The sequence below is a fragment of the Phyllostomus hastatus genome, unplaced genomic scaffold, assembly GCF_019186645.2.
Source record: "Phyllostomus hastatus isolate PE091 unplaced genomic scaffold, TTU_PhHast_1.1 phas_scaffold_501, whole genome shotgun sequence".
Lineage (NCBI taxonomy): Eukaryota > Metazoa > Chordata > Mammalia > Chiroptera > Phyllostomidae > Phyllostomus > Phyllostomus hastatus.
The window spans coordinates 38,090,690-38,106,720 of record NW_025334033.1 but is presented as its reverse complement, the minus strand read 5'-3'; the positions used below and the strand labels follow the sequence as shown (position 1 = coordinate 38,106,720).

Sequence of the window (16,031 nt, the reverse complement as noted above, 5' to 3'; positions counted from 1 at the left end):
GTAAAGGTATAACATTGAGTGAAGTGTCTCTTTGCAGCTTAGGAGATCTCTGAAAATACTGTCAGATGAAGGCTCTCTGAGGATAGCACTGCTAAGACCTGGAGCACATCCCTTCTTGAAAGGTGACCTGGGTGACATATCATTGTATCCACCACAGACCAACCTGATACCACTAGACTCCACTTCTTCATATACATTTGAGGAACAGTTCCTTTAGCTTTCTACTTGGGGTTCTTATCTTAGAGGAAAATTAGAAATATAGTGGGATGAACTACAGCTCGTGGGTTGCAACTGATAATACACTGTTTCCCTCCTATACTCTTCATTCTAACCACCTGCCTCTGGCCCCCCTTCAGTTAGTTCTGCTATTCTTGGTGGTTTAACTGGTTACCATACCCTTCTTAGGCCAGAGAAGCTACATTTGTCCATGTACTTTAGAATTGGTCAATGGAATATCAAGATATTCCCATGAGGAGACCTATGTGTCAAACATATTTTCTGTACCCATTGTGTAATAGCAGCCCTGCTTATAATGATTAGTGTTGAATGCCCCTGACAAAGATGGCCACTCTTCACCTTCCCCCCACCCCCGCCGAATATAAGCAGTCAAAATGTACAAGTAGTATCTGTAGTTACAGTTTAAAGGGACTTCTTATTACATTCCCAGGAAAAAGTGTTTCCTGTTGGGAGTGTAAGTCCTCTAACCCTGAAGATGCCAGAAATGCAGGAATAGCAAGCACAAATTAGGGATCATTATAAGCAGGGCCACTTCTGCTTTTACTCCTTGTTCCTAGACTTGTGTTTTTCCACCTTTGAGGACACAGCATCATATAAAGGTTTTTAGTTCAGAATGTATACTACATCTTGGAGGATAGTGCTCCATTGTTAGAGTATTGTCCCCGAACTGGTGCTTCAGCTGTGCCTTCAGCGGGCTGTTCAATGCTCTGTCAGACTGGTAGCTTCTGGGTGGTAATGTTTGTAATATGACCAGTGGATCCCATGGTCACCACCTTTGCTGTAAAATGGGTCTCTTGGTCTGATAGGATATGTGGGATCTCGTGCCAGAAAACAAACACTCCCTCTGAGGAGAGCCAAACCCAACTTGAAATGTTTTTAATTTTCATCAGAATGAATTACTTTTTCAGACTGGAAAGGGCTCAATGTAGTCATCTTGCCACCATATGGCTGATTAGTCTACATGAAGGATGGGATTGTGTAAGGGCTCGGAGTTGGTCTCTGTCACTGTTAGCCTAGATGTTTGGCTTTCACAATAGATGGGTCAGCCTAGGTAAGTAGGACCTCATGCTGTTGGGGCCATGTAGTGTCTATACTGTGTTTGCTCTGTTCAGGGTGCTAATAATGCTGGGAAGAGGCTGGCTGATGTTGACTGGCAGAGGAATTTTGCCTTCTAGGTTGTGTAATTCTTCTTTTGTGGTGGATGTCTGTCCTCTGGGGGTGTTAACATGTGATACAAAGATCTTTATACTTCATGCCCACTCTCATGTATCCATTCACGTGACTCTACCCCAGATTCCCTGTCTTCGGTCTTCCCTTTTTTTTTTTTTAAGATTTTATTTATTTATTTTTAGACAGAGAGGAAGGGAGGGAGAAAGAGGAAGAGAAACATGGATGTGTGGTTGCCTCTTGTGCACCCCCTACTGGGGACCTCGCCTGCAACCTGGACATGTGCCCTAGACTGGGAATCAAACCAGTGACCCTTTGGTTCATAGGCTGGCATTCAGTCCACTGAGCCATACCAGTGGGGCTGTCTTCAGTCTTCTAATCTTGGTCCTCTGATAGCCAGGCCCTTTGCCATTATCTATGAGTCTGTGTATATTCTAACCTCAGATGTGTTCTCTGTCCACTGAAGAGGATGATCAGGTATATTTCTGAACCTTTGCCTCTTGGGAAGATACTTTTCTTGCCACTGAATTTCATGGCCACCCCTGAGTGAGGTTGTGACTGCAGCTGCTGTCCAGTTTTAGTAAGCACTCACATGCCTGGCCAGCTCTCCATGAACCAAGTTCAGGCTTTTTCCTTGTCCATCAGCTGGTTGTAAAAGATCGCCTCATAAGGCCATAGGTGTAAGTTGAGAGAGGGATGCTAGTGCGATAGTGGTGGAAGACAGGGAAGTTTGGGCTACCTGCTCAGGCAGTTTGCTTTCTGGTCCTGTTCGCATGTTTGATTCTGCGTTTACCACTTCCATTTTATGATGGATAGTTCCTGAGTCCACTTGTCATTTACACTTGTCAACTTGTCTAAGTGTATTAGAACCCAAGTAATGTTGTATAGTTCTGGATGCATGGTCACTTTGTCATCTGTGGTCAGGTGTGCCATCTACCGGGATCCAGCAGCCCACCAGGAGTTGTTTCTCAAAAGATGTATAATTTTCTGCTGCTGCTGCTGGCGTGATCTTGTTTCACATCCAGGGGTCTGTGCTGTGATTATCTCGTTGGACCTTGCCATAACTCCATATGACACTGTTTCTTAACACTGATACTTTTAATACTTTAGTAAATACTGATTACTTTAACACTGTAGGGTCTGCTAGGTTGTATGGCTCAGTCAGCCAGGGTTGGTTTTATGGCCCCCACTTTTACAGAACACTTTTCTGCTTTTGTAACGCCTGATATGTGTGCCAGAGCAGGTGTGGAATAGGCTTCCTCTAGAACTCGAAAAAATCTACCAGGTGTTGTGTGTCCTTCCTTGTTATGGGAGGTGCAAAAATTTGTTCTTTACTTTGGATGAGATGTCTAGCACGTCCCTGACAACCTTAAAAATTTTACTGATTTACTTTGCCATTGAATCTTTGTACAATGTTATGTCCCACTCTCTGGAGTATAATTGTTATATCAAGGCTCCTCCAATGTGCTAGCTACTTGCTTGCTTAACCCAGCCCAATTATTGTGATGTCAGTTAGCATGGTGAATTAATAAGATGTTCTGAGAATGTCTTATGGTACAGATAATGCTATAATACAGTGTAGGAGAGTTCGCACTGCCTTGAAGCAAAACTAAATGTATACTGTTGTCAGTTCTGTGTAACTGTGAATTGTCTGATCCTCTTTGCTGATAGGGATAGAAAAGTATGTATCTGCCAAATCATTGGCCATGTACCATGATGTTGGGAGATATTTACATTGGTTGATTTTGAGGTAGTTATCCTCCAGATTTGTCTGGTTTCTGAAAAATCCAGACTGATGAAAATGATGGGTAAAACCACCCCTGCATTCTTTCGATCTGGAGTCAGTAAACTTATAGCTCATGGGATAGAGACCTGTTTTTAAAGTTTAATTGATACACAGCCATGCCCATTTATTTATATATTATCTATCGCTGCATTTGTACTATAATGGCAGAGCTGAATGGTTGTAACAGAGACTGGCCTATAAACCTAAAATACTTACTGTCTGGCCCTTTAAGGAAAAATTTGCTGATCTTTGCTTTAGAGCTTTAAGAATAGCCCTAATTTTCGCCATCCCACTTGATTTACTAACTATATTGAGTTAGAGAGGGGCTATTTCAAAGACTTCTATTTAGATTTCCCCACTGTAATAGCCCTTATTGTATAGACCAAGTGCCCAATATGATAATAATGGTGATGATAAAAAGTACAAGGTTGTCATCCATTGGTCTTAACTGGATCCTTTTCACATGTGGTTTCTGTCATCTAGTCCATGCTTATGTCTCAGTCCTCTAATGGGTTCAGCTCTATCTTCCCTTCCATAATGGTCTGGAATACTATTTATTCCATTTATGCCTTGCTGAATTTTCTTCTTTCCTCTGGTGTCAGCTTAGTATCACCTTTACAGAAAGTTTACTTGTTGCAGTACCACTTCTGGCCATTCTTCTTCTGTCCCTCACCATCTTCCTGTCCTTTCTGTTTCTCTTACAAAGGGGTGGGCAAAGTATGTTAATAATAATTAATAATACAAGGATAACTTGTAATATTATATATTATAATAATATATATTATTATATATTAAACTGTTTCACGTACTTAGAATTGCACACCTACTTTTGCCCACTTCTGTATACTCTTAAAATATACAAGACTTTTCTTTCCCTTACATTTATCATAGTTTTTTAAGTATATTTTATTGATTGTGCTATTACAGTTGTCCCAGTTTTTTCCCCCTTTGCCCACCTCTGCCCAGCACTCTCCTTCCCTCCGCAATCATCCCCCTTAGTTCATTTCCATGGGTTGTGCATATAAGGTCTTTGGCTTCTGCATTTTTTGTACTATTCTTAACCTCCCCCTGTCTATTTTTAGCTACCAATTATGCTTTTTAATCCCTGTACCTTTTCCCTATTCTCCCTGTCCCCCTCTCCACTAATAGCCCTCCAAATGATCTCCAAATCTATGATTCTGTTCTTGTTCTAGTTGTTTGCTTAGTTTGTTTTTGTTTTTTAGATTCAGTTGTGGATAGCTGTGAGTTTGTTGTCATTTTAATGTTCATATTTTGATCTTTTTCTTAAATAAATGCCTTTAACATTTCATATAATAATGGCTTGGTGATGATGACCACCTTTAGCTTTACCTTGTCTGGGAAGTACTTTATCTGCCCTGCCATTCTAAATGATAGCTTTTCTGGATAAAATAATCTTGGTTGTAAGTCCTCACTTTTCATCACTTTAAATACTTCTTGCCAGTCCCTTCTTGTCTGCAAAGTTTCTTTTGAGAAATCAGCTGACAGTTTTATGGGCACTCCTTCGTAGGTAACTCTCTGCTTTTCTCTTGCTGTTTTTAAGATTCTCTCTTTAACTGTTGGCATTTTAAGTATGATGTGTCTTCGTGTGGTCCTTTTTGCCTCCAACTTACTTGGAACTCTCTGTGCTTCCTGGACTTCTATGTTGATTTCCTTTGCCAAGTTAGGGAAGTTTTCCTTCATTATTTTTTGAAATAAAGTTTCAACTTCTAGCTATTCTTCTTGTTCTGGCATCCCTGTGACTTGTAAGTTGGCACTTTTGGAGATGTCCTAGAGTCTTCTTATTCTCTCCCTGTGTTTTTGAATTCTTGTTTCTTCATTCTGTTCTGGCTGATTGTTTATTTCTTCTTTATGTTCCAAATTGTTGATTTGAACCCTGACTTCCTTCTGTTCACTGTTGGTTCCCTGTGGATTTTTCTTTATTTCACTTAGTGTAGCCTTCATTTCTTCTTTTATATGTTTACTGTGTTCAATGAATTCTCTCAGCATTCTTATCACAAGTGTTTTGAACTCTGCATCTGATAGGTTGACTGTCTCCATTTCAGTTAGTTCTTTTTCTGGGGTTTTGTCCCCTTTTTTCATTTGAGCAATATTTCTTTGTCTCCTCTATTTGGCAGCCTCCTTGTGTTTGTTTCCATGTATTAGGTAGAACTTTGATTTCCTGTCTTAGGGTACAAGTTAAGTTGTATTGGGTGGAGCCTTAGGTATTCTCCAGGGTAGGGCAACCTGTTTCTCCACTTTGTGGCTCTGTATGTCGGGAAAGGGTTAGAGAGGCAACAGTGCTACTGTCTGGCTGCTGGAAGCTTGCTTGGTACTCACCCCATTTCCACTCTCTTCACCCCCTTCTTGTATGAGACTGCCGTCCCTCCTGCTGCTGCCCTGTTGGTGGTTCCCATAGTGTGTGGGCCTGCCTACTTTTTAGGACTTTGTGGGCCCTTTAATGGACTCTCCTGAGAGACTGGCAGTTTCTTCCGCTGCCTCAACCCCCACTAGTTTTTACAGCCAGAAGTTATGAGGCTTTATTTCCTAGTAAATAAAGCTGGACGGTCTGGTCTGGGGCTGGGCAGTCTGGCCTGGGGCTGGGATCCCTCCCTCCCAAGATACCCCTCCCAATTTTTATCCACCACAGGTGAATGTGAGACCACCTGTTCCACCAATGGCACTGTCACCTCACTGCCACCATACTGCCCTGGCTCCCCGTCTCTGCCCCCTCCTACCTGTCTGGATTACTATGTCTTCAAATCCTTGGTTGTCAGACTTCCATACAGTTCAATTTTCTGGCAGTTCTGGGTGTTACTTTGTTTTGAGCTTAGGTGTGATTCTTCTTATGGTTGTACATGGAAGCAAACAATGTCTACCTATGCCTCCATCTTGGCTGGAAGTCCCCCACATTTATCACAACTGAAATTTGTTATTCTGTAATTACTTGCTTAATGTTGGCATTCTTAGAAGATCATTTCTATGAGGACTTGCAATGATCCTATCTGTTGAATTTACATCTGTATTCTTAGCACCTACCACCTTCTCCAGCACATAGTAGGTGCTCAATGAACATTTGCTGACTTAATGAGTACCCTGTTTTCATTTCCCAACTAGTTACTGAGTTACAACAACTCATTCAGCAACTTTAATACTGAGATTTATGAACACATTTTTAATTTTACTTATTATTTACTTATTACTAATTTTACTTATTATTACTTATATTATAAGTACTATTGCACTTATATATATATTTTTTTCTATTAGACTATGAGTTTCTCAGAGGTACAATTTATGTTTTATACATCTTATTTTATTCCAAAGCCTAACAGAGTGCTTGACACTGGAAATTTTGTTCAATGAATGCTTATCAGTGAAAATGTTTTAAAAGTATGATTAACAAATGTTAAGTTTTACAGGTATAAGAATTTAAACTGGAATCACCAGGAAATGCTATCAGCTTAAATTACATGCTAAGTGGGAGGCAATATATGATGTTCATTTGCAATTTGGTAGTATGGGAAATAGGTAAATTAGCATATATTAATACAAAAATGAATTATTAAACTGATGGTGAACATTTCAACATATTTTGATTGGTCCTTTTTTGTTTTTTAATTAATTGCTTTTTTTGAGAAAATTTAGAAAATTTTTTATACTGCTCTTCCAATATTATGTGAACTTTTTTCTCATTAAATTTTTTATAACATGATTTTAATAGCAACATAGCTTTTTACCTTATAAGTTTACCATGATTTTTCAATAATGATTTTGTTGAAAATTTCTGTAGAAAATTTTTTAATGTGTGTAGTATTCAGTGAACATTCTGCAAAAAATTATGTGTTCATATCTGCTTTTCCCTTAAAATTTTAAAAGTAGAATTACTGGGTTAAGGTATAAGAACATTTGTAATACTGTTGATGTTACTGAAGTATTACTTATTGCCCTCCAAAAGTCACAAAAATACTGTGCCTATTAACATTCCTAGCAGTAATGAGAGTGTGAATTTCAGCTTACCCTTTCCTGCACTATGTATAATTAAAAAAGACTTTGTCACTGTGAGATAAAAATGTGATAATTTTACCTTATTTGATTATTAGTGAAATTGCATCATATTTTTCATGTTTCTTGATCATTTGTATTTCTTCTGAAAATTGTATCCTTCACATACTTTTCTGTTAGGATGTTTTAATTGGTATTAGTACTTTAATTTTAAGTTCTCGCATAGTAGAACCTGTTTCATTTTTGTAAGTGGTATTATCTTCTATAAAAATTTTTAAAAGAACATTTATTTTGTAAACTAGGAGCCTTTTGTGGCAGATGAGTATATTGAACGTCTTGTATGGAGAACCCCAGGAGGAGGCTCTAGAGGGGGATCTGAAGCTTTTGATCCTAAAAGGTGAAGTAAATTTTTTTCATAGACCTGATCTAGTACAAATTTGTGTTTGAGATAAATGTGACTGTTGGAATTTCTTTTAACGTTCATGTAAAGGGATATCAGTTAATAGTTGGTCATTAAAAGACATAAACATTAGAAGTTGGGCACTGATTTTTTTCCCCCTTTACATTCCTTTTATTTTAGAGGATTTTAACTGGTATGAGAGAAAGGATTTTGTTACAATGTAAGAATTTAATATTTTCTTCAATTAGTAATAAATTAGAGTTGGTAATAAAAACATGTCAAATGTATTGTTTTTAGCTATAAATTGGGGGAAGAGAAAGTCAATGTATCCTGGAATGCACAATATTATTTTTATATAGTACATTTACCTTTTGACTGTTTCTTTGAAACTGGTTTTGTTTTGGAGGTTAATGGAGATTCTAGGTGAGGTTTTTATTTATGGCTGAGATGATCCCAACAAGATGCTATAGAGAAGATTAACATGATCATTCTATTAATACTTAATTTACAACTATAAATGAATTGGTTAGTTCCTAAAATTAATCATAGGTGGGTTTATACATATTCTCCTTTTTCTCTATTAGGTTATTAGAAGAATTTGTAAATCATATTCAAGAACTACAGATAATGGATGAAAGAATTCAAAGGAAAGTAGAGAAACTAGAGCAACAGTGTCAGAAAGAAGCCAAGGAATTTGCCAAGAAGGTGCAAGAGCTCCAGAAAAGCAATCAGGTAAATATTTAGTTAAACAATGAATAGTTTATATAGCTATAATATCTTTATTTCCTTCTAGCTTTAAGTTCTTAATAAAAATCTAGTCAAATTATAACAACTATTGAATTTCTCTCTAGTGCTCCCATGCCATTGGATAAAATTTTAGTGAATTGTTATTAGACACTCTTGGCAGTGGCTAACTGCTAAGTGTTGTTTTGGGATCACAGCACTCCCTTCTAGGATGGGGTGCTATCCAGTACAGTGTGGTCTTTGCTTCCCCTCTAACAGTGCAGTGTTTTGGGAATGATGTTTCAGCAGACCTGTATCTTTGGGGGTTCATTGTTAGGTTGGACATTTAGGTAGTGATTTGCATTCTTATTTAATCATCAAAGTAGTACCAGACTAACTGTTGCCTGGATGAGGTTTTTCTCTAGGGGGACCCTGGTGTGGGAAGTTTCACCAAAGTCATCAGGTGTATCCTAATAAGAATTATAATGTAACTATGGGAAAAGTAGGTGCAGAATTCTTCCTCAGTCCATGTTGGATTAAAAACAAATTACTGGACTGGTCCTAGAGCTAAATAGACCAATCTTCTTAGGCCCTACACTTAATCTGGAACCTCCCAATGCCTTTCACAACCTCGGCCTGATCTAGAACTTGATTTCCCTTTATTAGTGTATTAGTTTGAGGAACGTTGTTTAGCTCTGCTGCCTCCCGGAGACTGTTCTTTGATGTTAGAAATGAACAAACTGATCTCTGCTCCGATTTCATTAATTTAGAGTCCTTCACATAAAGATATTTGCGAGAAAATATTTAATAAAAAAGTCAGTAAATTGCATAAGATAGAAAAATTTTTTAAATAGTTAAGGTGATAGATTCCAAATACTTCTAAGGCAGTTTTCCCTTGGTAATAATAATAGTATTAATAGTTAATCTAACAAGTTCTAAAGCTAATGTGCTGTGCCAAATATTAGCTGTATAAACTGAAGCAACTCAATCTTTCTTTGCCTCAGTTTTTTCATCTACATATGAAATAGGTTGTTGTAAGAATTAATTACAATAAACACATGTAATATGCTTAGAACAGTGTCTAGCACAGAGGAAGTCCTTTGTACGTGTTTGCAGCTTTCCTCCCTCAATTTAAGGTTAGAACAAAAGTATCATACTGAATTATCAGCAATTTTGTTATTGGCAGTTCTAAGGCATTCATGCTACATAGTTTTTATCTTCCACAGGACAGTCAGTGTACCCTGGGAAAAGGGATATTCTAGGAAGTAATGTACCTTAGCATAAGTAGAATAATTATCTTTTCCAGTTTCAAAACTGGGCAAAAAATATTTTACCTTGTTTATGATACTGACATTGCTCTTAAGATATTTAAAGTAAAGATATGTTAAATATTCTTTTTAATCAGTGTCTCTTCTAACATTTTTATGACTCATGTTAGTGTAGTAGCAAGTGAGTTGTTCAGTTAACTGGTCTCTTTGATACTTAGTTCATTGTTATCAGAATTGTTTCCAAGTTAGTGGTACTGGGAACTTTGGTTTGCTATCTTGTTGATTAGCAAATATATTCATGATAAAATATGATTTTAATAGTTAAAAGTATAAAAGTCTGCAACTTTTAAAAGTTTTTAGATTATGTACTGATCTAATGAGCATGAATTGTTTTTGTAGATCATCTCCTATATAACTTCTGTGTTATCTTTAGCTACATAAGTTTGAGAGTAGTGATGAGTTGGTGTGTTAGTTTTGATACAAATTATAAGCTAATTATGGGTGCTGTCATTGTATTATAAATAAAAATTGGGTTATGCCATTGTATTTTATGCGTATGCACATTTTTTTCCTAGGTTGCCTTCCAACATTTCCAAGAACTAGATGAACACATTAGCTATGTAGCAACCAAGGTCTGTCACCTTGGAGACCAGTTGGAAGGGGTAAACACACCCAGACAGCGAGCAGTAGAGGCTCAGAAATTGATGAAATACTTTAATGAGTTTCTGGATGGAGAATTGAAGTCTGATGTTTTTACAAATTCTGAAAAGGTGAGCACTGTCAGAAGGATAAAAGCAAACTACAGCATTAATAGCAATGTCCTAATTTAAACTGCAGTTATTACTTTCCAGAGAAGAACTTCAAATCACTGAGTAGCTGACTTCTTAAAAGTTGTTATTGTTCTAAAATGTAAGTTAGTGTATTTGCCTACAGATTGCTGATGAAGTATTTTTATTCTAATTATTAATTGGATTGCTTGGCATTTTTCTTTATGAAATTATGTGTGGTTTAGAAATGCTGAGCTAACTGTTGAACATTTTCTGTAACTGATTTTTAATATTAACAGAAGTTCTGTAGTTTTTGAATAGTTACATTTGGCTGGATGAGGGTTGTCTGACCTAAATCATTGATAAGTTGAAGTGGCATTTTTGTTGTTTTACTCACTTAGCTTAAAGTGGATATATGCAGCAGTATGATCTGAGTAATTTTCTTAAATCTTGTTTACCCTTTTTGGATTCATAAACTCAGAAGAAACTTACAATTCTGCTTTCAGTAAGCAGTGAGTTGAAATTTTTCAGAGTAAATGAACTGCAGGTTTCATTGGGAAGGTGATTGTACCATTATAAAATCATAAGATTTTGGTGCCAGAATGACAAATATATGCTTTATTAACTCATTGGTGATACCCTGGATGTATTCCTGTTGGTCAAAATATTTTATTTGTTGTGGATTTTAAAAGAAAATTGTTTGGGTGAGGGGTTGTGGGCATATATAGGAGAATATTATTATTTTCAAATATAAACTTATATATATAAGGGTTTTTAAAAAATTACTGCTTTTATTTTTTCACAGATAAAGGAGGCAGCAGACATCATTCAGAAGTTGCACCTAATCGCCCAAGAGTTACCTTTTGATAGGCAAGTTTATTTTTCAAGAGCTAATTTGAATATATGGTACAATGAATAGAATAAACTTATATTTTTCCCTGTATGATTTTGCTCATTAATTCAACAAGGATTTATAAATCCTTTGTACAAAGTATAGTATATTGTAGTTGAATGAAAAACTATGGTTCTAGTTTCTAAACCTAGTAATATACCTTGAAATAGTTTCAATCCTTTGTTTTCCTTCTGGGGAAAAAATGATGGGAGAGTTTTGAAATTTACTCAAGTGAGAGTTTGAATTTTAATTTTGTGGACTTTGACAACCAAGATGGGAGGAGATAGGGAGAGGTTAAGCATAGGACCATTCAGCTGCTTTTTTCTAATCTCTAGATGAAAGTTCTTAAGTTTTTTAAGACCTGAGGTACCTTTGGAAGCTGATGAGCCCTGGTCAGGTGACTCAGTTGGTTGAACATTTCTGTGCACTAAAAGGTTGTAGGTTTGATCCCTGGTCAGGGTGTGCATACCTAGGTTCAGGGTTCGATCCCCTGTTGGGGCACATATGAAAGAGACAGCTGAGCGATGTTCCTCACATTGATGTTTCTATCGCTACTCCATTCTTCCTCTCTCTCTAAAAATCATTAAACATATCCTTGGGTGAGGAGAAAATGAAATGTGAGGGTTCTTTGAAAGAAAAAAGAAAAGTGAATTGAAAGCTCTAAAGTTTCTTAAAAAAATTCAGATACACAGATGGTTGTATACAGTTTCATGGAATTTTATACTCACTAGCTTATTTGCAAACTCCTCTCTAGGGACTTCAGGTTAAGAACCCTTGCTTTAGTTACAAGGCCCTGGGGCCATTGCTAAGTCAGGTATTAATGGTTTTATCCTAAAAAAACTTCACTGAGACAAAAAATTTTTGCATGATTTCCTTTAGTCCATGGAATGTCACATACTTTAATAAAATATTGGTAGTGGTTTCCTCATGTGAATATCTTGAAAGAAATATGCCTTCCCACATGACAGACAATTTATCTGTTATTGGTAATATTAGAAGATCCTGTAGTACAGATAAAATGTAAATTTATTATTATACTTAAAGCTTGACTGTTATACCCCAAACATAGAGATTGAATACCCCAAACATACCCCAAAATACATCTTATTTTACTCTCAACTCTGTGTCTTCATAAAGTGTTAGCAATAATAGTCATCTATTACTTAGCTGTTACTAATAATCTCGTACTTGCCTAGCATGTTGAGTAATTGTTTTTAAAGTGACCCACAAAAACCTCTCTTTTAACTCTATGGCATTTCATAGTTGGGCCATTTACCTAAGTGGTAAAATGTGTGACTCATGATAGGTGCATAATAGTTGTTGGCTACCCCTTCCACCCTTCTCTCTCCCCTGCTTCCTCTATAAAACACACATGCATATACTCATCTTCTCCCACTTCTCAGTTATACAATCATATACTTCTTACAGTTTTGTTTTCGCCTCTGCTAAGCTGTAGGCTATACAATATAGCATAGGCATGTAGTAGGCCACACCATCTAGGTTTGTGTAAGTGCACTCTGTGATGTTCACACAGCAATGAAATTGCCTAATGGACCATTTTTCAGAATATATTCCTGTTAAGTGGCACATGACTCTATATCAGTTTTGGATAATTCTAAATTTTTATTACTTTTTTCATCTGTCTTTGGCATCTCTTCTGCCAGCCACGTTCTTCTCTCTTCAAACTGATTGTGTAGGATCTCTCAGCATCAATTTTGCATGATATGCATCCCTCTTGATATTTAAGATTTGAAAAAATTCTAGTCTGGTTTGTGTGATATTTAGTTTCTGAATTTGCAAAGATTGAATGATTACTCTGCACATTTCTGGGTCCTTTTTTATAGCTTCTGTACTAGTTTTAAAAGAATTAATTTGTATATACCATTTATTGTTTTTCTTTTAAATAATAATAATTGAACTTTATATGAAAATATCCTAACAGAGGGAGGAAATAGGCAAATAAAAAGTGAATTTAAAATGCAAGTGAATATGACTAGGGACAATAGCTCAGTTTTGGGGCTGACTGAATTGTTAATGCTTCATACAATTCTTCCTGCTTAAAAAGGGAATTGGTTATTCAATGTGAATTTCCTAAATGAGAACCAGCTACCCTATCTGAATTGCTGAAATTTAGTTTTGTCACCTGGTATGCTTTCTGTCAATACTCTCTGCCTTCTGGTTTTGGCTTTTTTTTTTTCCTTTTTTTTATGATGACATTTAATACAAAGCATTCCCATATATTTCTAAACTCAGTTTCCCCTTTTATTTATACTTTATATTATTCTGGTACATTTGTCACAACTAACAGATTTCATCATTGGTTTTTATCTTTCAGATTTTCAGATGTAAAATCCAAAATTGCAAGTAAGTGGGGTTCTATTTATTTAACTGTTTTGAACAAGTAATAAATAATTGTATAAGAGAAAAAATTAGTAAAAGGAGGGATAGTGGAAACAATGTCACCCTTCCCCCGTGTCCCTGAGTTTGATTGCTCTTCCTTGAAACAACCATTTCCAGTTTCTTTGGTATTCTCCCAGAGCATTTGAGTGTATAAACATAGAACATAAATCATGATACATGTGTAAAATTTAGTTCTACTATCCCCATTTATTTTAAAATAATTAGTAGCATACTATACAAATAACTTTCACCTTCCTTTTTTATTTTAACAATGTATTTTGGAGATTGTTTTATATTCATACATGTATCTCTAAAGTGGGTTCTTTTTTTAAAAGCTAAGCTCATGAGCATTGTGGTACCTATTTAATTCCTTATATGACTAGTTTGATTCTTACCAATCTTTGGATTATATTTTAGGCAGATCATTCTAGGTTTCTGGAACAGCCACTGTATTTGCAGGCTCTCATGATAGCCTGAATCACTGTTTGAGAGGCCATTTTGCATAGAAGGTGCAAAGAACTATTTTCCCAAAAAGTGTTGTTAGAAAAAGGTTGGCACTTGGACTTACCTGCAGTGTTTGTGATCACTATAGATTAGTCCAAAGTTCAATTATTCAGAACTATAATAACCTCAGGAATGTAGTGAATCAAATATCACATTTTATCTTAAGGTGAAATTTGGTGTTGAATCCACCATTGTTCAAGGTAAAGGCATCTGAACTCAAGTAAACATTTCTATAGTCTTCTTCTCCCTTCCTGTGGTTTTTAAGATTTTCCCTATCTCTTGCTCTCAGAGATTCCATCTGGGAGGTATTTCTCAGTCAGATGCTTTTAAAGTAATAGTGGTAAATAACAGTCAAACTATGAGAACTCAGCTGTTTTATTAGCTTAGGAAGATTTTGTGCCTTAAAAATACAGATTTATATACCACAGTATATTGTAGGGTCTAGATTCTGCTGCCTGTAATCTCATATTATTTTGTAGTTCTTTCAAAAAAATGATAGATCTGTAGTCATTATATTTATAAATAATTCATATACTGGCAAATAACTTAGATACTGTGTCTGTCTCATTGTAACTGAGTGACTTTCTTTTTTATATTTAGGTAAATACCATGATTTGGAATGCCAACTGATTCAGGAGTTTACTAGTGCTCAAAGAAGAGGTGAAATCTCCAGAATGAGAGAAGTAGCAGCAGTTTTACTTCATTTTAAGGTAAATAGTAAAAATTAAAAATGAAGATTAGTCTTTGAAACTATGGAGATTATATAAATTCTATATATTATAGTCTCTGATTTTCCCCTATTGTATGACTTCACAGTGATCACTTTTATTGTTTTGAATAATGTGAATATACATGTCATTATCTCTTTCCTTAAGTGACATTGAATTTTAGGTATTCAATATTTAAATAGGTATTTTATAGTTTATAACATTAATATATATATTTGATATCAGTATATATCAAGCTATATATGAATTTTTATATAGTTTGACATAGAAAATCATATTGTTTGCCTTCTTGGTTTATAATGTATTTTTTTTCAGTCAGGCATGATATGAAATAGGTCAAAAGCAAGAAGACTTGACCTTAAGTATCTGGTGGAATATAGGAACCATGGAATAGATGGAATATGACTAGTAAAAGACTTAAATTAAATCAGAGGATCTCAGGTGATACTACAAAGGAATATTCTATTATGGAACTGTCTTCCTATAATTTGAATTAGGAAGAGAATTCCTATATGGGAATGCATTTCTGTAAACAAAATGCTTAAAGAAATAGTGCTTCCTTCAGTCTGTTTCTTTACATTCATATCAGATTAGGGAAATATAAGCCATTTGTTGGACTTTTCATTTAAGTACCATATCTAAGTATTAAGAATGACTCTTGATTTTGCAGAACTGGTGGGAAAAGGTGAAGGGATTAAGCAAAAAGCAAAAATAAAAAAAAAATTAAAAAAACTCATAGACACAGACAACAGATGGTGATTACCAGAGAGAAGGGAGGTAGGGGGAGGTAGAAGAAGTTATAGGGGGATAAATAGTGATGGGAGGAGACTTGACTTAGGGAGATGATGGAATTGTACACCTGAAACCTACAGAATTTTATTACCCAGTGTCACCCCAATAATTCAATTAAAAAAGAAAGAATGGCTCCTGAGACAATACTTTCTGTTGCTTACCTTACTTGTTTATATGTATAATTCACTAAAAAGCAAAAATCTCATACTGAGCTTAATATGACAAATTGTTTTATTTAAACACATTTTATTCATGTCCTGGCTGGTGTGGCTCAGTTGGTCAGACCATTCTCCTGTGGGCCAAAAGGTCTCATATCCAGTTAGGGTGTTTATGGGAAGGCAACCAATCAGTGTTTCTCTCTCTCT

At 35.8% G+C, this 16,031-nt stretch overlaps 1 protein-coding gene across 1 annotated transcript in view; it reads left to right on the top strand.

The window, feature by feature from the left end:
* The window catches only part of EXOC5 (exocyst complex component 5), a 46,556-nt gene that overhangs the window by 7,499 nt on the left and 23,026 nt on the right, over positions 1-16,031 (top strand). Inside the window, exons 2-7 of the mRNA XM_045823960.1 lie at positions 7,495-7,589; positions 8,177-8,324; positions 10,159-10,353; positions 11,156-11,220; positions 13,578-13,606; positions 14,747-14,856. Of these exons, the coding sequence (XP_045679916.1) occupies positions 7,495-7,589; positions 8,177-8,324; positions 10,159-10,353; positions 11,156-11,220; positions 13,578-13,606; positions 14,747-14,856 (642 nt within the window). The remainder of the gene's footprint in view (positions 1-7,494; positions 7,590-8,176; positions 8,325-10,158; positions 10,354-11,155; positions 11,221-13,577; positions 13,607-14,746; positions 14,857-16,031) is intronic.